Source organism: Ruditapes philippinarum, unplaced genomic scaffold (genome assembly GCF_026571515.1).
Source record: "Ruditapes philippinarum isolate M1 unplaced genomic scaffold, ASM2657151v2 ctg9287_1_1_1_1, whole genome shotgun sequence".
In the NCBI taxonomy this organism is placed as follows: Eukaryota; Metazoa; Mollusca; class Bivalvia; order Venerida; family Veneridae; genus Ruditapes; species Ruditapes philippinarum.
In genome coordinates, this window is record NW_026855211.1 from 48,648 (window position 1) to 72,486 (window position 23,839).

The 23,839-nt window shown below is 33.0% G+C and overlaps 2 protein-coding genes and 1 pseudogene across 2 annotated transcripts; 1 reads left to right on the plus strand and 2 right to left on the minus strand.

The window, feature by feature from the left end:
* The first annotated feature begins 271 nt into the window (after positions 1-271).
* Positions 272-6,539, plus strand: LOC132742509 (uncharacterized). Its single transcript, XM_060730947.1, has 4 exons — positions 272-475; positions 3,644-4,534; positions 5,018-5,159; positions 5,717-6,539. The coding sequence occupies exons 1-4, from the start codon at positions 272-274 to the stop codon at positions 5,977-5,979; spliced, it is 1,500 nt and encodes a 499-aa protein (XP_060586930.1). The 3' UTR covers positions 5,980-6,539.
* Positions 6,540-6,592: 53 nt separating this feature from the next.
* Positions 6,593-8,193, minus strand: LOC132742511 (uncharacterized; annotated as a pseudogene).
* Positions 8,194-8,324: 131 nt separating this feature from the next.
* On the minus strand, positions 8,325-13,113 carry LOC132742510 (uncharacterized). The gene is made up of 5 exons (XM_060730949.1): positions 12,879-13,113; positions 12,359-12,527; positions 11,921-11,972; positions 11,309-11,414; positions 8,325-10,486 (listed from the first exon to the last, which is right to left on the minus strand). The coding sequence occupies exons 1-5, from the start codon at positions 12,910-12,912 to the stop codon at positions 10,047-10,049; spliced, it is 801 nt and encodes a 266-aa protein (XP_060586932.1). The 5' UTR covers positions 12,913-13,113; the 3' UTR covers positions 8,325-10,046.
* Positions 13,114-23,839: the final 10,726 nt, after the last annotated feature.

Below are 23,839 nucleotides of genomic sequence, written 5' to 3' on the forward strand. Positions count from 1 at the left end.
GTATTCCACTAAGAAAGAAACATTAAAATATAAAACGGAACATTGTGTTGTGATTCAATCCACATTTAGTAGAACCATAAATTAGCGCATAACACGTGGCGGGAATCAGTGTCTTTCCCAACCTCTCAATTTAGCAAGCGAGACTACGAATTCAAATTCCCCAAGACGAACAACAATGAGTTTCACATATGGAATACCATTCAGAAGCGAAAAATCATGTGGACAATGTGGACTTTATCATAATAACAGACAGGAGAAGTGTTATGCAAAAATGGCAAGATGCAACAAATGTAATAGAATTGGACATTTTGCACGAGTTTGTCTACGTCCAGCAGTAAGTCAAAAGTCAAACGAATCAAAACTACGCGATCAGGAACGCATGACAACTTTCATCAGACGCAAGACAGCTGAATACACATTTCCATTTTACAATGAAGACGATGCCTTCTTTAAGAAGAACCAAACAAACAATTCTGTAAGTAATGTTTCAACAGCAGAATTTCAGAAGTTGAAATCTTTGACCGATTCAATGACTAAAACTATTTACGGTTTAAAAGCAGAAAATATTGCCCTTGTTATTAAAAATCAAAGACTTAAGGATTTTAATGAAAAACTACAGGATGAGGTTTCCCTAAAGAAATTAGAAATAAGTCAACTTAAAGAAACATTTTTTCAAAAAAACAACTCGCTAAAGGAAACAATTCGGGCTGACTCTTCAAAACTAGAGATAATGGACAAACTTATATTAGAATTTAAGAAACTTAATGGCGATTATGAACAACTGAGACTGAAACACAACCAGAAATCTTATGAAATAGAAATGATAGAATCAAGGAAAAAAGACGAAATAGATGACCTTAAAAATCAAAACCACAACTTAAGAGACGAGATTGCTCAGTTAAAAGACAAAACTAAATATCTATGTCGAAAAAGAGGAAACAAAAATCAAGACTTTTCAAGTACATGCGAGACCGGGTTCCCACATGAATGGAGAGGTCAATATCATCATGGAAGACAACAAGGACAGAGGGGACAATACAACAGAAATAGACATCATTAAAACTCTGTTGTTTACAATAAGACAGTGATAAGGATATTTATTATTAGTGAATGGTACTTACGCTTTTCAGCAAAATCGGTGCTTTATATTCAAGTATATTTTTCTGAAACTGAATATCTTATGTAAACAGTATTCTAATTTAATGATATTTATTTTTGTTATATAGTATTTATGCTTCATTTCACAGGAGTGAAATAGTCTTGAAGGAGGGAGAAGTGTTGTGCAGCCGAAAAATGATAAAATTCATTTACAAAAAAAAAAAAGAATAAATATGCATGATGATTTTCTTTTAAACACAAATATTTATATATATGATCATTTTCTAAAAGGTCATATTTTCAAAACAAAATATGTGAAATTTCAAAAATACGTTACAAATAGTATATGTTTCAATAACAGATGTCAAATTTAAAATTATGTAACTGGAAGATTAAAATGCGGCTTTTCCTCTTTGTCCAATCAACTGTGCTAAAAGTTTTATAATATATAGGTGATAAGGTCAATTAAGCTGTCTGTACTTATCATGTTGTTAAACCTTATGACTGATAAAATATCCAGGTGATGATTGTTGTTATAAATTCTATGTTGCTATGTTACATTATTTGTATTGAAACCTGATTGGTCATTTTGTTATTTAAGACACAAAAATGTTAAACATTCTATTGGTCAGTTAAAACGAAATCAATTTTAGAATTATTGTAAAGATACATGTAGAAAATTTAGGGTCAGTTAGATTTTGGATTTCCAAGTGATAACATTGTATTGTGGCTTTCCACTAGAAATAATTGTTACTGTTTTTAATATTAATTTGTAAACATCAGGATAACCTGTGTATATGTTATATATTATCTGTGGTATTCCACTAAGAAAGAAACATTAAAATATAAAACGGAACATTGTGTTGTGATTCAATCCACATTTAGTAGAACCATAAATTAGCGCATAACAATACTATAAATCTAGCTTATTTTTATAAGATTTATATAGAAAATGATAATTTTTAGAGAAATGCATCTTAAATTATGGATAAATTATGCATTGCAAGGAATTGGGGAGTGTGTGGTAACATATTGGTTACATTGGTAAAAAAAGTGATTGGCAAGCTCATTCCAGAGATCTCTAAGGGGCCCAAGAAGCACCGGCGATGGGATTCGAACAAGCACCATAGTAGCCTATTGCTCATATGGACCACACATTATATGTTTTGATGTTTCAGCAAAGGATTGATGCTGTAATTATCAGTATGTAAATATTCACTATTTTCTTGTATTTCAATGAAGCAGAACTGACAATTGAACAGGACAAATGTGATTTATAAAATTTGGAAATATAGGCATTTTCAGTGTAGTGAAACTTGATGTTTTGCTGTGTTGCAGAATGTATTTGCTATTAATATATACACATAAAATATTTTCTAGTCATTAAACAGTGTACTTTATGGATAATTGGCTCAAATGTTATGATTGTTGTTGTTGCTGTTGTAGCTGCTACATCAGTTAATTTAGGTTAGATTTATAATGTCTAAACTGCTATTTTCATACAGGCATGCATTTTTCAGCACACAATATTTATACAAGCTCTCCTGTTAGTCTGGTTCCCAGCTTCTATTGTAAACAAATAGAAGTCTGGCATTGACGAAACAATGGCCGACGCGATGATAGCTGTATGTTAACCAAATGTTTTTAAAAAGTGGTTCATCGGGATATTGTTGAATTTTTAATTGATATGTATATATAAAATTCTTAAAAATAACGTTTATTTTCGTGGAGCATTTTCACATGTTATTTTTTTTAAACTTCAATAAGTTGAGTACTTTTCGGACAAATACGAAGATTGTGATATTTCGGATATGAAATCATAAGTTTTCTTGTAAAATGATTTTGTTTTGTATTGTGATCAATACGAATGTGTGTTGGCAATATCCCGGCAAACGTCCCACCACCAACATTAAGTCTGATATGGTTTGTGTCAAACTTACAGAAAATACGGAATAAATGCTTATTCAGTTTTGATACATTGATAATATTGTAATGTTAACATTCATTCTGTAGAACAGTTTTACAAAAATTAGAATCCTCTGGTTTAGATGGTGGTGGGACGTTGCCAGGACTATGCCAATTATTAACTTAATTTGTTTGAGCCATTCCTACCCACCTCACTAGCGGATCCAGGGTGGGGGGGGCCACACCCGGCGCACGCCCCCCCCCCTAATGGCCGCAGACTTATGATTTTTTATGCCCAAAAACGCTAATTTTTCTCAATTTTTCCTCGCTCGCGCATCATTTTAAGCTTTATTATAATAGAAATGTGGCCCAAACGGCACAAAACACGCTTAAAATAACTTACTGCAATACTGTCAACTTTTAACACTTTCAATGATTTACCTAAGGCCAAATCCTGGATCCGCCACTGCACCTCACACACATTTATGAACATAGAAATGAATATTATTTTTAATTCAATAGAAGCTGATTGTTAGTATTTATACATGTATAGAATGTGGTACCCCCACCAATCTAATTAAAAATGACCTGGCTTTTTTATGTTTATAATAAAAGTGTCATGTCTTTTTTCTGTTTTCAGGATATAAGTAGCCAGTCAATCACAGATGCTTTGCATAACTACTCTACAGAGTTCAATTGCAAAATAACAAAAATTAAACCGCTACAGCTGCAAGCAATACAAACATTATTATCTAAAAAAGACTGCATCTGTGCACTTCCAACTGGTTATGGAAAATCGTTTATATATGAAATTCTGCCGTTTTTTGTTCCAAAGTGTCTTGTTATTGTTATTGTGCCTTTAAACGCTATAATTGAACAGCAAACGGTGAAACTCAGTGGACAATCATTTTCCTTGTCAATGAATATAGACACTATTGACTTATCAAATACCAAATATTTTTTCTTTCACCCAGAAACTGTTTTAAACTCTCCTGAAATAAACAAACTTTTTCGCTCATCTCAATTTCAAGAGTATGACAAGTTTCTTGTAATAGATGAGGCTCATTGTGTCATTGAATGGGGCAAAGAATTCAGGAAGGACTTTAAAAGAATATACCAATTGAAGTCTCTTGTAAGTTGCCCAATTCTTGCATTGTCAGCAACAATAACTAGAGCCGGGCAAAAAGAAATAGCTAAATGTCTTCATATGACAAACTTTGAAGTTGTATGTGCTAGCCCTGCAAAAGACAATATTAAAATGATTGTCAAGAATCGTCCGAGTCCAAACTCGAAGGGAAATACATCCTTGACGCCATACGATTATATATTTGTACCAGTTTTACAACAACTTAAGAGTGAACTTGATAACTTTGGGATAACCATAATATATTGCAAGACTATGAACTGGATAGGTTATGGATATGAATTAGCAAAGGAAGTACTTGGTGATGAATTCTACTCAGGAGCGCCATCAGAGAAAACAACTAGAGTTGTTATGTATCATTCATCTATGGAGGGCCCAGATGGAAAGGTATTATTTATTTTCAACTTTACAGTGAATTTATTTTGAAATAGTCAAATGTTATTGCCATTATGTTTTTTCTGTTAATGGTATTTTTATAATAATGTAATTTCAGTGAAGTATGGTAACAATTCACTTGGCAGTTATGCCTACTAATTAAGCTGCTAATAAGGAGGTTTTTTTGTAGTTAAGTATATGTATGACCTTTCCTAAAGCAGTTTTATAAGAAAATGCATTATTATATGGCTACTTTCATAGATTTTCATAGATTTTATAGAGAAACAGTGTAATGATCATGTATGCTTTAGGTGGGCTTAAAAGATTTTACACTGTTTCTATGAAAAATTAATGTGTAACAAGCAACATAAAACAAATGTAAACATACCATTTATCTAAAATTATTGTATTTTTTTAAAGATATAAATGATAAATAGTTGCAACTTCCAGTCAGAAGGATTCAAAACTTTTGTATTTTTTTAAAATGAATTTCAGCTGAAGAAACATATTGTCCAGACCCTACAGGAGGAAGAGTCAGCCATAAGGCTGATTTTTGCATCTGTGGCTCTAGGCATGGGCGCAGATTTGAGACATGTGAAACGTGTGATTCATGCTGGTCCTCCTACATCTTTAGAAAGTAAGTTACGGCATTGTAAAGACTTCTATTTTAAACAAGCAAGTTGTACTGATACCATTCTGGTCAAACACTGGATTTATAGGCCTCCGTAACACAGAAAGTTCTAGAAACTCCCAGATATATGAGAATGTACAGGTACTAAAGGCATTTTACTCATGTATTGAGAATTAAAAGCTATTGTTCATTTTACTTCTTACTTGTCTTTGGCTAATACAAATTAACCGCAGTACTAGAACCGTATTCTTGAAGCACCTTATGAATGAAATTAAAAAACCTTAACTTTAAAATTGCAATAAAAGTAACAGTTTCATTTTGACTTTATTTTGCACAAAGCATATATATTTATGGTAAACTTTACGTAGAAGTTAAATTTATAAATAAAATGTTCTCAAGAAATAACTGGAACCAAAAATTCTTTCCGTGAATCAAATTTTAGCTTGAGATGTTTTGTGCTTCTAGGTTCTCATCTAAAAATGGACTCGAGTGCTGTTCAGTAAGCTCCAAGTTTCCCTCACAATTAAGTTTACCCATAAACTTAGTCTCATTTATATTTGCAGCTTACGTTCAGGAGATCGGAAGAGCTGGAAGGAGTGACATCGATGCTCAGGCCATTTTATTTTTTAACAAGTCAGACATCGCATCAGCACATATGACCAGAGAAATGAAGGAATATTGTGTGAATACAAATACTTGCAGAAGAAGTTTGATAAACCAGTACTTTGGCTTTGAATCTGAACCAGAGAAAACATTCTTAGTTTGCTGTGATTTGTGCAATGGTGAACTTGGAATAGAATATGACTTTAGTAATCTATCAACTTAGCCTAAATCAGGTTCATTTTATCCATGGTCTATATGGTGGCCAAAATCATCATCAAAGTGTCATAAGGCTGCCATTTTAAGTGGATTTTCAAGCATTGTTGAAACACAAAGTTGTGCAACTTACTCAAATTTGTATTGTTATGTTGAACTGTGTAGATGCATAATTATGTAATTTGTATTTCATTTCTTTATTGCTAAGTTACATAATAATGTAATAACAAGATCTCCTTACCAAATCTAACATGCCACTCCAATGGGTCATATTCACAAAGCATCTTAAGTCAAAACTTAATATTATAAAAAATTCTTAACACCATTACATTTAAACTTTTGTTTTAAAATGACCTACTTTTGCATAAAAGAAATGTTTTATGAATGTATTTCACACAGATGTAATGATTTTCCATATAAATGACCTAATGAAGGAAATAAGGGGAATTGAAATTTTCACTTAAGTTATTTTTTAACTTAATGTGCTTTGTGAATACGACCCTGTGGACTTTACATGGTTTATATTGACTTTTTTTGTCCAATGAGTGAAATTAAACAAAACATAATGTACATGTATATATGGTAAATTTGTTTCAACCCTTTAAAAGTGACAATCCTGTCAATTTGTTCACCTTCCAATTTCATAATAAAATTTTGTTTGGTTTTGAACAATCCATTTTTGAAGTTCTTCTAAGCTAATCCTTTTTACAGGATTTTTGGGACAGCGCTTCATAGAAGCAACTTTTCTTCCACACACATGATAAAAAGGCCTTATCTTCCTCAAGTCCTGAATGATTGCCATTTCATCGTCAACTGCTGAGACAACTTTGTGCCTTTGAGCACGATGAACAATATTTGTTTCAGTATCAAAATTATCACAGATCTTTTGCATTCCAAAGAATGCACTACTGCGTTTCCGCATCGAAGACTCGGACTTGTTTGAACACATGGCTTTGAGATGACCTTTAGTCAACCTAACAAGATGCTCCATCTCCAAATCTGCTGGACTGTTAGTATCGGGTTTACCCCCTGTATTTACAAACAAGCCGTACAGACTGGAAAATGCCTGACTCTCGCTTAACAATGCAAATTGCTGACAAAGCAAACGGAGAATCTCTAAAGCATACTTCGATCTTGTGTTGTGTCCTTTAAAGATGACCATCAGTATCTTTAGTACAGCCAGTAGCCTGTCTCTGTCTGGGTGTTTGACAACATCATTCAATTCCATGAACAGGACACCTACTTGAAGCACAAGGTTTGCATAGTCAGCTGCAGTGTCACAGTCATGATGTTCCATGTGGATGTCTGGGTTGTCAGGGTTACACGCATTAAGAATGGTGTCTGTTATTGGCTCTACTACTCTCTCTAACCAGTCTGAGATTGAGTCACCATCACTTGGTAGGTCAATATTTGGCACTGTCTTGCAGTCATCAACGCCAAACTGTTCACATGCTGCTTCGACGATGTGTGCTTTCAAAAATGAAATAGCAAGTTCCTTGCAATGGTTAAAGTGGTTTTTGACGTCATTGCCGTTGGCATCTGTTCGCAGCAGGCGAATTTTCTGTGCATGTAAAGTACATGGCTCTGTATTTGCTGTATTATACAACAGTTGCCCCAGAAAATCGCTCTCTAGTAAGCTGATCACCACCAACATGTACCTGGGTTGGTTCAACGTTGGCCTTGTTGCAAACCGAGACAACTAGATTTTCATAGCTTTCAAGTATGTCTACAACATCTGAGTATTTTTGTTCATTTTTTGACATTACTGGGAGTGGAATCAGTTTATTTTTTCTGCTGAACTCGGGCAATTCAGCAAACACACTTAGGATTGGTTTGTTTGCAGTTTCTTTGGCGAATTTCATCCATGGGAAAAACTCTGCCATTACTCTTGCAATATGGTGTGAGACATTCTTTTTTAGTATTTGAATATCCTTTTCTTCTAACAAGAATGCTGAGACGGGCAGTGCTCGCAGGTCACATTGTGGTGTCTGGTGAGATAAGTGACTAAAGCTCAAGTTTTGTACAATTGCCATTGAACCAAACCAATGCTCCATATGAGCTGCATTCCCTCTGGATTTTCGCTCATGGGTTAAACCAACATAAAAATTGATGTTGTCCCCAACAATTCTAAATTTCTTTCCATTTACAATGGAATCAATTAATTCACAATTAAAATGTCCTGCTATCTGATCCATTGTGTATAACATGCCTGAATGGCTCAGTGTCACGCCCAAAGGTTGAAGTCTGTCATACACCTACAAATATATATGAGAAATATTGCATTTCCATTTGTGATTGCGTTAAATAATTCCACTTAAATGTGTTTGGAAATCTAAAAACAAACAAAAGAAAATCTAAAAATATTTTTTTCTTTATTTACTTTTCCCATTAATTTCATACTAGACATTATATTTATATTATATAAATATGTATATACAAACACTTAAAAGCTATCTAAATGAACATTTTGACTAAGGGCTGTTCCAGGGAAAACGGCATCCCCGGGGGGGGTGGTGGTGGAACGGAAATCAATTAAAATTCGGTGGGTGGGGGTGTTTCCTGGAATTTCCATATGGACTGTACCAAAAAAAGATAAAATTGTATTGTGGTAACCCCATTTTTAAGTTCCGTTCCACCCCCAACACTTTTTCCTGGAACAGCCCTAAGTAATATTTGCAATTGGTGACAATGTAAACGGACAGTTTTGATAAAGTGTTGTGTCCTTTAAAGATGACCACAGTACTTTCAGTACAGTTATTCTTTTTTTGGTCATTGACAACATCATTTATGAACATAAATAGGGGCCTTGTTCATATTACAGAATCATCAATAGAAAAAAACTGTAATAAAAAGATAAAAAATATAGATATTTTAACATGCAACCAAATAATACTACTTTAGTTCAGAACAAGAGCCGGTCGAACCGGGTAATGCTCCCCGAGTAGGTATCGGACACAGAAGTAGTTTGTCAAAAATAGTTGTTAAATCTGACTGCAAACAACCAAGTTATGGGCCAGACATGATTTTGCTGCAAGGTCATGCTGTGACAATCTCATTCAATTCCATGAATAGAACGCCTACTTGAAGCACAAGGTTTGCGTAGTCAGATGCAGTGTCACAATTATGATGTTCCATGTGGATGCTGTGACCTTGACCTTCAAGGTAGCGACCCAAATATTGCGTGCATCACGTCGTCTTAATATGGTGATCATTTCTGTGAAATATTTTCGAAATCCAACTTTAAATAACGAAGTTATGCGCCGGACACGATTTTGATGCAAGGTCATGCTGTGACCTTACCTTTAATGTAGCAGCCCAAATGTTGCGCGCGGCACGTCGTCTTAATATGGTGATCATTTCTGTGAAATAATTTTAAAATCCAACTTTAAATAACAAAGTTATGGGCCGGACACGATTTTGCTGCAAGGTCATGCTGTGACCTTGAACGTCAAGGTAGCGATCCAAACGTTGCTTGCTACACGTCGTCTTAATATGGTGATCATTTCTGTGAAATAGTTTTAAAATCCGACTTCAAATAACAAAGTTATGGGCCGGACACGAATTCGGGACGTACGGACGAACTGACTGACTGACTGACTGACGGACGGACTGACTGACGGACGGACAACCCGGCAACTATATGCTCCCCGAAATTTTTTGGGGAGCATAAAAATCATGAACATTTCTGTAATACAACCCTAAACACCAACTTGAAAACAAATTAAAAACAACATTTGCATAGTCAAATGCATAATAAAAAAATATACAATGCATAAACTTAAAAACAATAATAATAAAGTTTCCATAGATAAAACATGTGCAATGAACATGAACAGAATTCTTAACATTTGAATGCCCAAATTCACAAACTTTAATTATTTTGGTACTTTGCCACTTAACTTTTTCTGATATGTTGGAGTTTTAAAAATAAAAACAAATCCAATGTTTTAAGACGTATCTTATTAAATACTTCACTGATTTATACCAGATAAAGGGGAATGTCCATTTAAGAGACATTTTTTTCTAGTTTATTCAATCCAATTTTTTGATTAGTCAATAGTTTGTGGCATTGGGCTCTTAACACAATGTCTGAAGGCAACAAAACATAGTTGTGACACAATTTACTTTTTGGCTTGTCTGTTCATTAGCCAAAGTCATTGCAATGATCTTCTGAACTAAAGACAGCTCTTGGTATCTGGTTTTCATCAGCATTCCAAACACAGTTGATAAAACTGGTATAAGTTTATGAACACTGTTGGTATTCCCTATTTTTGATGTTGGTAGTGACACTGCCAAGAGAACATCAGCTAGCAATGGTTGTTGTTCAAGAAGTTCACCAATGAGTTCATGCCAGTTAAAATCAGTCAAGTCACAGAATTCCTTTTGGGCCAAAACACTTTCCTTGTTGCAGCATTCTTTTGCTGCAAATTCAATTTCATTCAGAAGTTCCACAATAATACTTCCTCGCAAGGGTGACGACAACAGGTGGGCTGCAACTTCATGTGAAGAGCTGGAACCTGGAAAATGTTGTTTAATACAGCAATGAAATGCACATCTGACACCTTAACTAAATAAATCTTTTATTTCAGTAATAACTCGAGTTTACAGATCAGCTGAGTATTTGCGTAAATATCCAATTAAAATAGCTAAAAAAGCTCTTTTTAAATCGACTCGACATGTTTCTTTGAAACAGATGTGTCCCCTGACATTGCATAGAAGTTGACAAAGTTATGCTCAAAGAAGAAGAATTTAAAACAGAACAAAGTAGAGTTACAGTTCTTGTGCACTGCAAATGTTAATGAAAGCTAGAGATTTCTAACATTTTCTAATCAATAATGTCAATTTATTATCCCATTTTTTACTTCTTATCTTTAAAATAATTATGCTGTGATACCAAAAAAGAATTGACTTCAGTCGATATAAATTATAACAAGAACTATCACTAAAGATGATTAATACCCCCACAACGCACATTTGTCACAGTATACACAGCCAAGATGGAAGTTATAAGCAGTTTCACAAAATTTGGCTAAGTTCAAGAGCACATAACTATGCCAACCTGGATTGATTGCATATCTGCACATCAGTGTGATAACATTCCAAGTTTCAAATGAATCACTCAAGAAATGTGGAAGTAGTTTGCGCCACAAGAATGTTCGTATATATGCGGACGGACCAACAGCCCGCCCGACTAACCAACCGACTGACGTGATGTCTCCAATATACCCCCCTCAAACTTTTGTTTGTGGGGGTATAAATATATCATTGCATAATTTGTATTCGGCTTAGTATTATATTTTAATATTATTATTTGTTAATTAAATTAAAATAATACTCACATAATTTTTTTATGATCTCATGTATGTCCTCTTCCTTTAGCTCTGAATAGGTCCTTAGACGTCTCAGTGCAGCAGTATTTAATGTCTCAGCACACTTGCTCTTTGTCTGAAATGACCATTATCAATATCAAATGGTAGTTTAAAGCAACATGAAATTTTTGTTTTGTTTTTTTACAAAAAGCAATAAGAGTGGTCCTCAAAGTACCATGCTCATTCTGTTTTTCTCAGTTTGTCTCGAAAGCTTATAACATTCAAGGTTGCAAAACTTCTCAACATACATGTAGGTAATAATCGTTAATAAAATAAACTTTATATAGAACAAGATGTGTTTGTGAAACACAATGCCCCAAGCAGTTACAAGCCAAAGTCGATTTTGCTCATATTTTTCTATCAAGGTCAAGGTTCTTTGAAAGTCAAGGACAAAAACAATGTCTTCGACTAGAGGCATAAAAAACATCATTATTGATGTACTGAACTTTGTCAAGTTAAAGTTCAATTAATTTATACTGCACAAGATTATTTGTGTGATGGCTAAGTGCTAGACTTTTAATAACTTTTTCTAACTAGCATTACTGAATGGGGGTTTAAAGCGCTTCTGTACATCAAACTTACCCCCTGCAGATATTTTCGTGGCTCAAAGAATATCCAATCTTGCTTGCTTGTCCTGGAAAAAAACGTTATTTAACTTTTAAGGAGCTTGTACATTTTTACACAATATCATCCGGGCAGTTATGTTCTTTAACAATACCAAGACATTGCATCGACACATTTTAAATTCTATGACAAGTATTTTTAAAAGTACAATTCATTTTCACAAATATCCAAAGAAGCTCTTTTAAACTATATGCCTCTGTCAAACACAGAAAGTATAAATACAAATATTCAGGATTTAAGTTATTACACATAACCAAATATGTTATCAACAATTTGTAAAACAAGGCAATAGAAGATCACATACTGATGATCAGTTATTAGATAATGTGTGTCAAATTTTAATGATGTATTTTGTTATGAACAGAATAATGAATTTTGAGATAAGAATATTCTTGCCTATTCTTTCTATTGAAAGACCACTCAGTCTGTGTTCCCACATCACAACCGTTTGTCTCCGGCAGCTGTGTAAAATCTCCAAAATCTTCAGCAGCTGAAGAGGTACATGCTGTGTTGCTAGATGTACTGGTAAGGCTCAACCGCCAAGCTGCCATCTTACAAGATTTTCCTTTGAAGCAAATAACACAAGTACACAATCGGGAAACACTTGCAATTTAGGAGTCTGGGAAAACCTTTAAAAAATCTGATTCTTGTGCATGAGAGGGGGCTATACATGTATATCACAAATAACTTGCAAAGCATAAAAAGCAACACCTAGTAAAATACAACAGATTATATTATGGCCTTTAAAATACTTGAGTATTAGCTGTACTGTATATGTTGACAATAGTCATGCCAAGCAAGTTTATGAGCATGGTCCATAATGTATTTATAATATAGCTGAAGAAAAATAGAGCCTAGAAAAATCAGACTTAATAGGACCAGACTAATGTTAGCAAAGCTTCAAAACATTGTTTACCTGTTCTGTTTTTTCCACCAAACTTCTTGTTCATGGCTGTCGCACAATTGTTCCAGAAACTATTTTCAGATTCTCCTCTTGTTGACGCCTGGCTGTATTCCCTCAAGAAAGACTTCTCATCAGCCGACCATCTATTATGCTTGATTCGTTCATCCTAGGTTTATATAAAATACGACATGTACATTTAACAAGTATTCAATGTAAATATTGAAATTTTATGGTTTATATTAAAGATTCTGTAAAACATAAAGGAGCATGGTCTTGTCTTGAATAAAAGAATAACTCAAAGTTATAAAAACTATTTGAGTTAAACTTATTAACCAAATCCATATCCATATAATATATATGTATCTGTATCAAGTATATATATTAATTAATAATATCACTGATAATGCATTTATTATATGCAAGGACATAATTTACGCACAATGTACAGTAATTATCTACTTCAGTATAGTAAGATGCTGTCACAAGCCACGATAAGGATATATGAAGATAAAAGTTATCAATTAAATATATATTGTCCGAAATTACACTATGTGTAAATTTGTCCGAAAAATATTCAACTTGTCAGGAATGTAAAATCTGATCATTATAAGTAATAGCTCCATAAGAACACTTTACACGAATGAAAACTACACCATTGATATTGACCAGAAAGTCAATACTATCACAATGAACCACCTTTTGCTATTTGCTCGTAAACTTACCGTTTCCATCGCCGCCGCCATTATTTGGTTTGTGCCTGACTCTTTGTTTAGACAAAGGGCAGGTAATCCAGACTAGCTCTCCTGTGTGAATTAGCAAATTTAGCCATTGATTAATTGATTAAGACATTATTTTCTTTCATTTTCAGATATCAGAATTACAGCATAAATGCCTCTTATAATTTTCTTAGGCATGTACTAGTGTTGCATATTTTTTCAGACCGTGCAGTTACCAAAGCCTGGGTTTGAGTACAGGACCTTACCTTATCCCGGTGAAGATCTATGGAAGGACTCCTTCAGCTCAGTTTGGCAGCAGCTTTGTCAGGACACATTGAGAAGGTAATAACTTATGTCTAGTTTGAAACTTCAGCTATTGACGGTAGCGTTCCCAATGCTCGGGCAATATTTGGTAGTTATTTTGATGTATATCAGGAGAAAATTTCTCTAATTCTGACTATATTAAGACTTCTCAATGATTTAAAGTGGGAGACGGTATGTGTCATCTTTTTTAAGCCTTATTTGTGTGAGGGTTGGCTAATCTTACTTTGTCAGAAGACATAGCCCATGGTGATATGGTAACCTCTTTGCTAACCTTAAGATTACCTCTGTTTGTCAATATTGATATCTTAAGCAAACAATGTAGGGTGTGTATGTTGGTTCTTTACTTTATTTACCATGGTATATAGGTAAAAATCATAATCAGTAAGCTTTATTACAATATTGAAGGAAAAAGTTATGAAAAAAGCACATTTAATTGTGATTACTTGTATTTTAACCCAAAATGTCATGCTCCAATTTAAAGAAATGGAGTTTTTATTACAATTTTTAAGCAATAAGGTCTTATTCTTTCATAAAAATAACTGTATGACATTAGCCGGTAACATTAAACTTTATTCGAAGAAAATCCATTGACAGAATAAAAAGATATGACAGATTTTGTAATATAAATTTTTGCGTAAAATTCTATTGGCCGAGCCTGACTTTTCGCATGAAGGTTCATATTTAAGAAATTGTACTGCATTAATGTAATTTGTTAGAGACATGTCAAACCTATATGATTGTACCTGTATAACACCAAATTACTAGGAAATGAGTATAAAGTTTTGCTTAACTTAAATTTTGGATTCATTTAGGTCTCAACCCGGTACGGAATTAGACCGAACCCGTTGTAGTCTAGAAAGTAGTTCTTTAAAATTTTGAAATGGCCCAGTTTAAGTCATCTCTAGTTAGATTGGTCATAATTAAAGTGTATTTATTGCATGTGTGTAGTTTTTGTGTGTTATATGATGACTTTAAAAGTTATTTTTTTGTGTATTCTCCAGGAACTCATTTGTTGGTGGAAGGATTAAATATGTACTACCCACCAGCTGTCAAGAGTTTTTAAAGAGGTGAATTTAAACAGTGTTACAACAGAATGAAGATTTCTGAAACAAGAGGGCCATGATGGCCCTGAAGTCGCTCACCTGTATATAGGCCCCTGAAGCGGGGCCAGTTTAAACCCCAGGGCTTTTATTTGAACAAACTTGGTAGACACCCATTAGAAGATGTTTCATGCTAAACATCTAAGGTCTAGCTGGTCAAGTTATTTCTTTACACATTTAGTTAAAAACAGTGACACACCTGGGGTGGGGCCAATTTTGACCCCAGGGCTTTTATTTGAACAATCTTTGTAGACACTTACTAGTAAATGTTTCCTGCTTAATATCTAAACTCTAGCTATTCGGGTTTTCTCAAAGAATTTTTAAGTTTTTGCTATACACATATAAGGAAAATCAATTTACCCGGGGCGGGCCCAATTTTGACCCAAGGGCTTTTATTTGAACAAACTTTGTAGACACTCACTAGAAGATGCTTCATGCTTAATATCTAAACTCTAGCTATTTGAGTTTCTTCAAAGAAGATTTTTTAAGTTTTTGTTATACACAAATAAGAAAAATGAATGTCCCCCGGGGCGGGCCAATTTTGACCCCAGGGCTTTTTTTTAACAAACTTGGTAGAGACTCACTAGAAGATGTTTCATGCTTAGTATCTAAACTCTAGCTATTTGTTTTTTTTTCAAAGAAGATTTTTTAAGTTTTTGCTATACACATATAAGAGAAATCAATGACCCCCGGGGCGGGGCCAATTTTGACCCCAGGGCTTTTATTTGAACAAATGTGGTAGACACCCATCAGAAAATGTTTCATGCTAAATATCTAAGCTCTAGCTCTATGGGTTCTTTAAAAGAAGATTTTATTAAGTTTTTACTAAATGCATATAGGGAAAATCAATGACCCCCTGGGGCGGGGCCAATTTTGACCCCAGGGCTTTTATTTGAACAAACTTGATAGAAACTTATTAGAAGATGTTTCATGCTAAATATCTTAGCTCTAGCTCTTTGGGTTCTTTAAAAGAAGATTTTATAAGTTTTTACTATATGCATATAGGGAAAATCAATGACCCCCCGGGGCGGGGCCAATTTTGACCCTAGGGCTTTTATTTGAACAAACTTGGTAGACACCCATTAGAAGATGTTTCATGCTAAATATCTTAGCTCTAGCTCTTTGGGTTCTATAAAAGAAGAATTTATAAGTTTTTACTATATGCATATAGGGAAAATCAATGACCCCCTGGGGCGGGGCCAATTTTGACCCCAGGGCTTTTATTTGAACAAACTTGATAGACACTCACTAGAAGATGTTTCATGCCAAATATCTTAGCTCTACCTCTTTGGGTTTCTTAAAAGAAGATATTTTAAGTTTTTTCTATCGGTTGCCATGGCAACCAGAGTTCTGCATGGAATTAAATTCTTTGAACAATTTTTAAAGGTGACCACCAAAGGAACATTCCTGTGAAGTTTGGATGAAATTGGCTCAGCGGTTTATGAGGAGATGTCATTTAAAGAAAAAGTTTACGGACGACGGACGGACGGACGGACGGCCGGACGGACGGACGCCGGACGAAAAGCGATCACAAAAGCTCACCCTGTCACTTTGTGACAGGTGAGCTAAAAAGTAGATGGCTAACCTATTATATTTTGGGCCTCATTGGACTAAGATAGTGTTAATGTTTAAAGTTGAAGAGTATATAATTCATCAAGAACATTGGAATCCAGAATTAAGCCTCAAATTTGACTGATTTACTATAGAACAAATAGTACGAAAATACACCGGTCCGAGTCCCTAGGGAATAAGTCAGAATAACACCTAATTAAAAACAAAAAACTATTACGTGATATTTTTAATTTTCTTTAATTATGTTTCCGTTTAAGGTGGAAAAACTTTATTGATGTGTTTGAAAATTATCAATGTTTCCTTAATTTGTATCTCAAAATGTTACAAACAATACATTGTTTATACTGAATATCTACAAAATTAAAATATTCGTAGTGGCATCTGCCATAATAAATAGAGATATTTCTGCATAAAATGGTAGGCCTATTTAATCATTTTCTTGTTTTATGTTCGACCTTCTCCGGTCGTTTCCAAATACCTTCTTCTATATTGATCGATTATTGTCAACTATATTCCTGATTATCCCCCCCCAAACAATGTTGAAAATAGTTAAATGAAATATTTTTATATCATTAAAAATGTTCCCCGCAGGAAACCATTTTACTTGTAACAATTTATGTTTGTTTTGATAATTTCAATCATCGGCTTCCATTTTGATGTTACCCGTATGTTCCAATGCGTAAACCCAACTTCTGTTAGTAACTGTCAATTCCATTGGCTAATGAATAATAATAATCCGGATAATAACGGCATATAGCCGCGACGAATAGCGGTTTTTTCATCAGCCAATGAAAATACTCGGAACATAAACACACCTGCAAAATGGACAACTTGACAGCCAATGTAAATATTGAAATGTTAGCTATTTCCTGCAATGTTACAGGTTTTAATGAAGTGTTTGTAGTAAAATTTGGGTAATGACTCGTTCATATATTAACTTCTACAATTACTTTGATGGAATAGAGGATATTTTATACAGTTTACACGTGTGAATGCATTTTACGAACCCGTGCTGGTAGTTCGAGACCACGACTTGTATCCCTTGTTTATATTATATATATATATATATATATATATATATATATATATTTATTATAATGTATATATATATATATATATATATATATATATATATATATATATATATATATATATATAGGATATTTGTTTGTTTGTGTGTAAGATGAAATTTTATTTCATCGAGTGGGCTTTTAAAAACAGTATTCTCACGAGTGGCGTAGCCACGAGTGAGAATACTGTTTTTTTAAAGTTCACGAGATGAAATAAAATTACATCTTACACAACAAACAAACAAATTTTCTTTTTATTTTATGCTAAAAAAAAAGTTTAAACGAAATATCCATAATATTAACATAAATATTAAAATCTGTTTTCCCATTGTTGAGAGCCCATTTCTCGTGCGAATTTCTCATTAAAAACAAGAAGTCTTGAGCTGAAAAATAAGTCCGACAATCAACATTAAATGACAGTGATATTATTTATTTTGTTAAAAAAATATGAATGATCGCTTGTTTTAATAATAAAACAAACAATTTCGTGTAGGAGAAAATTCCAACCATCCATCCATATTTCTGTTACTTTACTGCGAATTTATATTAGACCTGGCTTTGTTAAATGTAAGCGGCAGCCATTTTTTAAAGTTGTGTATTTCACGGAGGAAAATAATTGTGCTTTTGATTCAGAGGGATATCATTTGGAATTGTTAGTCATACACCTTTTTAAAAGAAAGAAAACATATTTGAGATTGAAACAGACAAAAAATAAGTGTTGACAGATGTTGTGAAAACATGAAAAAAGCAGCTATGAAAATGGGAAGACTTGAACTTGCTCCTCGGAACGCTGCGGGTGGTTTACCTTGTTCTACGAGCTTGTAGCTGTCATTGCCTTTTCAATTTTTTCATTAAAGCATACGGCAGTTATTACTCGATATGGATACTTTCATATGCCCAAATGTCATCAAGAGCAGTTTGCATGTGGAAGGAATGTATTTTTCAGACTGTAAAAATAGAAACAAAAAATTTTAGAGACGAAATTTGGTGATTGGAATTTGAATGAATAGAAGTAAGTTTTCTTCTTTTTATTACTTTTGACGTTTAAGGTATTTATCAATTTCAGCTTTGCTTTTTCTTTAAACAGCCTGACATTGTCAGAATTGTCAGCAAAAATAAAATTGAGGTACCACATGGGCGGGGGCAACGCTCGACTTTTTACTTTTTCTAAACGCAAACATAGAAAGGTTTGAACATATATTAACGTTTCCTTTTTATAAATTTAGTTGGTCTGTCTTGTCACATTAGTTTTGTTTATATATTTTGTATATATATATGAATAGAAACATTAAGCATATTTCTAAAAATAGCAACAGGACGCAATTTCTAAAAATAACAACATGACGCAATTTCTAAAAATAGAAAAATGAACAAATTTCTAAAATTAGAAATAATGACGCAATTTCTAATCAAAGTGCTGAAAGCACTGAATGCGACGGACATGCAACAGGGGAGACATTATGGCTATTGAGGAAAAACTAAAAGATATAACAGTCAATGCCTTTTAGTTTTATTATATTTTTACAGAACCATTTTCCATCTCAAAAAAAAAAACATATTGGCATTACTGCTAGTGATTTTGGAATTAAATGAATCAATTCAGTGCTTATTAGGTATCCATGAGAGTCGATTTATTACTTGTATGTAATGATTTTATTATACATGTCATCTAATTTTGCAGTGTTTTCCATAAGGTGTTCCATTAAAAACTCAGTTAGTGCTCACATGTTCTAAAATCCATATTCTGGACCCTTACCCATTCATTCTACAAGTTATCACCTTTAGGAGCCTTGTGAGAGAGTTGTAATACTAAAAATACCGACTATTCATTGTGCCTCCTATATGATATTGACTGTGATTATCATATAACTGTTACACCAAGAGAAAGTATTATGGGCTCACTCGCATATAGCGTTCATGAATGTCTATATTTGCAGCATATTGAAAACCGAAATCCTAGTTAGAATGTGGAGTGTACAGAAACAAACACAAAATGAAGGAAATTATTAATTCTATGTTTTATTGTTGTGTTAGAATAATTGACATATCAAAACTCTCTAAAAGCTTTCAAAGACAGTGTCCATCTCAAAAATACAACGGCATATAGTTAAGCTCATCAAGATCCGTAGAACAAATGCGATTGAAGACTATCATTAAAAATCAATTGATAAGAGTCAACTTGTACAAAGATAACTATCTATCACATGATTTGAGAGAGTTTCACCTCATTGTTTCTATATAGTAGTGAAACTCTATACTTAAAGATCAAATTAAACACTATAACAAATATCACTAGTACTAATATTATACAAATATAGGTTGTTTACAATGCTCCAGTACTTGCAACTCACTTTCTAATAATGTAATGTAGTACAAGGTATACACGTGATACAGGAAATATGATATATGTAATATGATTGAAAATTAGAGATCTGTGCATTTTACAAGTGCATTAATAATATTTTATCAATGAAGCACACAAAAGTGAGATTCTATGAACTATGTAGATTATACAGAAAACGTAATCTAAAGAAAATAAAAAACAATTAGACAAATTTAAACAAACTATATGTAAACATAGAACAATAACAATTTAATATATATAACAGATTTACCACAGTATTACACCAATGATGATTTGGTACATGAGCCACATTAAAGTACTCACTGAAGGTACGGTTCGAAGTCACAAAAAAAGAGGTAAAAATTACAACATACGCTCTACGAATAATATTTTTGTGAGCCTAGCGAGCTTTTAAGGACCATATTCAAACAGATATCAGTGATACTATGATTAGATATGTCCATTTGTAGTATCAAAAAGACCACAAATGTCGTACTCTAATAAACTAAGTTTTATCTACCAATTTATGTGCGCAAAAAGAGCGTTTTAAAATACCTTACCCATTATGCAAAAATATCGTGAGCATATAAATAAACACTAGTCACGTTTGATGATTCTCAGAGAGATATAACTAAAAATCGTACACTCTCTGAACAACTGAGATTTTGATTATACAAAGAGCACTCAAGCAACGAATAGCTAGAACAACCGTGAAAAAATCAGTATAATTACACAATACTAATCCATAAATTTACATAAACGTAAAAGTGAATGAATGTTGTATTGGTTATGTGTAATTTCTTTATAGATTCACATATTGTTATACTTATATATAGCAGAGAAAAAATCTCCTCACAATATACTATCAATATATTTAGAAGCTATTCATTGTTGTAATCCATTTGAGCTATTTTCTACACTATTATCATTATAGAATGGATATTAGCCTAAAACAAGTATCTTGGATTCAGCACAGACTATACACAAATTTACAAATAGTTTAAATTCTATGGTTTTAATTTGAGAGAGCATTCGTGTAATTATTAAATATTTAATGTATTTCAACTTTGAAGCTTGTACTAATTGGTTAAAATGTCATGATATCTTTAGTGTAAGCACAAATTTACATTTTGTCAATATTCAATGCAATGAGGTCTCATTTTTCATCTAGGTTCACTGTTTTTAGTCTGACACCCGTTTCAGAACAATACAACTTAGTAATACCTTGTATTATACCCGATACATGAAGTTTGATATGTAAGCATAAAAAATCACAGCACACACAGGAATGTTATTCAGAGATTTCTCTTTAAACTTCTGATCAAAGCACTGGAAAGCTACTGCTGTTAGAGAATTTAATCCTTTTCTGGCAATTTACATATGAATATTTAAGTAGGTACTCATTAGGCATATCAAACAATTATATATAAGAAATATTATCAATATATAGTCTTGTTGCACATTGTGAGATTATAGATTATGACTATAGTAATATATAACAATTTCAATCTCTTTAGCATAGATTAGATTACTTAATGTGAGATATTAATCAATTTTTACTCTAATCAAGATACTTGGGATTATTTTATTTCCGCTTATGAGAGTATTTAGTAAAGCTTGTTATTTATTACGAAGAGAAGAAAATACTATGTTAGAATCTCATAGTAATATCTAAAATTCTTATAATGACTCTGCACCCTAGGATTTCCATTTTTCCCGCTGCTTTTTAGCATATCATATGAAGTTCATGAAAAGATTTGTACTCACCAATCACAAAATAGTAATTTTATTGATAATATTATTATATCATTATTTATTACAATTTCCAAGCAGATATCCTGGATAAATATGCTCTTATTGGAGCCTCCGACTAGTTGTGGTCCAATTGAGCTGGTGTAACTTTTAATATGTTGTAACCAATACTCACTTGAAAGATTTTCTTCTGCGAAAAGAAATTGACAGTTCTTGGTTCTTATAGAGGGAAAAAAGGGAAATACCTGGCATAAGCACAAGCGCCAGAACTCTCTTCGCAACCGTCAACCTAATACAAGAGACTCCGACCAAATGCAAACACCACCAGCTGGTGGTGTACGTGCCCCATGCTGGCGTAACGGTTTGAATTTTTCACGCGATGTCTAAATTCACGATTTACAAAGCACTTTTAACTGTTCAAATGATAAGTATATTACACAAAATAGAGTAATCATACATATTCTCATTCATTATTGAAAAACAAAATATGAGTCTTGTGAAAGCTTGATATTAATTCCAATAAAAGTGCGTTCATACAGCACTACATGTACTGTTAACTGACACATAAATACGTAAAATTTCTGATCTATATTAGTTGATACTCTCTATTATAACTCTCTAAGCTTTCTGTTTTCTACAGATATTATATAAAAACAATATCACAAATGGTCTAGTGTAATGGTCATGGATTATATAGTAGACACTTTATAGCAATTGTCAGATGAAATTATAATGGTATTAGACCTCACCCTCATGAGCTAACAACCATTTGCTAACTATGTTTTATATACTTCTAACTCTAGACGGTTAAACGCAAGCATAATCTAAGACCTGATTGTTTTATCGACTCCTTATATAGCCTGATTTATCATGGCATTACTACGATTGTTACATAGTTTGTGAAATTGTTATGATAAAATAAAGTCGGGTTATTTTTCCGACTTATTAAAATCACGTGTGCGAGTGACTTGGTTCAAACTTTACTAAATGGCTAAATATTATCGGATGATTCATTTTGCATTATAAATAAGTTTAGGAAGTAGCAACGCATGATCTTTTCTTCTTTATAGTACTTTAATTTTAAAATCACTGTCTCTTATTAAGTGTAAGCGTCTCCTCTTCTGTTCTCTCTCCTGTTTTCATTTTTGTGTTTTATTCTTTTTAATTACACTTGGAAAGCCTGTAAGTAATGTTCGGTGTGTAAATTATAATAATGTCTATTGGTCTCATTGTTTTTTGGCTTTGTTCGTGGAGTGTCACTATCGGTGTTTGTATTCATTTGATGTTACCATTATCCTTTTTGGTGTCTCTCTTGAGACTAATATTATAGTGTAAACTTGCCAAAAGAGCTAACATATCAATACTCTGACACACTCGACTCCCGTTCGTTCCTACACACGCATCGGCAAGAACTAGAACAACAAATCAGTTCTATAATATAACAACTAAGACTTCAAAAGGATACTACCCGAATTTAAATAATAAGACAACTACACATGTTATTAAGAATCACTCCAAACACCAAATTTACTAACAGCAATTCAAAAGTAAAGTAGCCTTGGATAATAAATAAGTAATATACATGAATCACATTCACAAATACGCGAGTCACCTCTCTCTCTCTCTACTCAATCATAATTGGTCCTATATAAAAAAACAAAGGATTATTCTGTACATAAGAATAAATAATATGATTATCATTTTAAATCAATGAAAATGTATTAAGTCTGATGTCTCAGATAGTATTATAATATAAGTACAAATAAAAACTGAACTGTGTCGAGAGTAGCTGAACAAAAAAATAATATTATATACATGACGTGACCCTGTATTTATATAGTAGCATGTAAGTGAAGAAATTTTGGCAGAATTACATCTCACTCAAAAGTGCAAAATCTTAATCGAAAGGTAATTAATATCTGTTGAACATAAATAATCCTCTCCGAAGAATATATAAACACCGAGAAATGCAGTGAAAAAATCTATACAAAATACATAATTAAAATTAATACCCAACTCGATATAATAATGTCGCATTGTTCGATATCTTCTTTCGTGGAAGGGACTAGCAAAGTAAACAAGTAAACAGATAAAA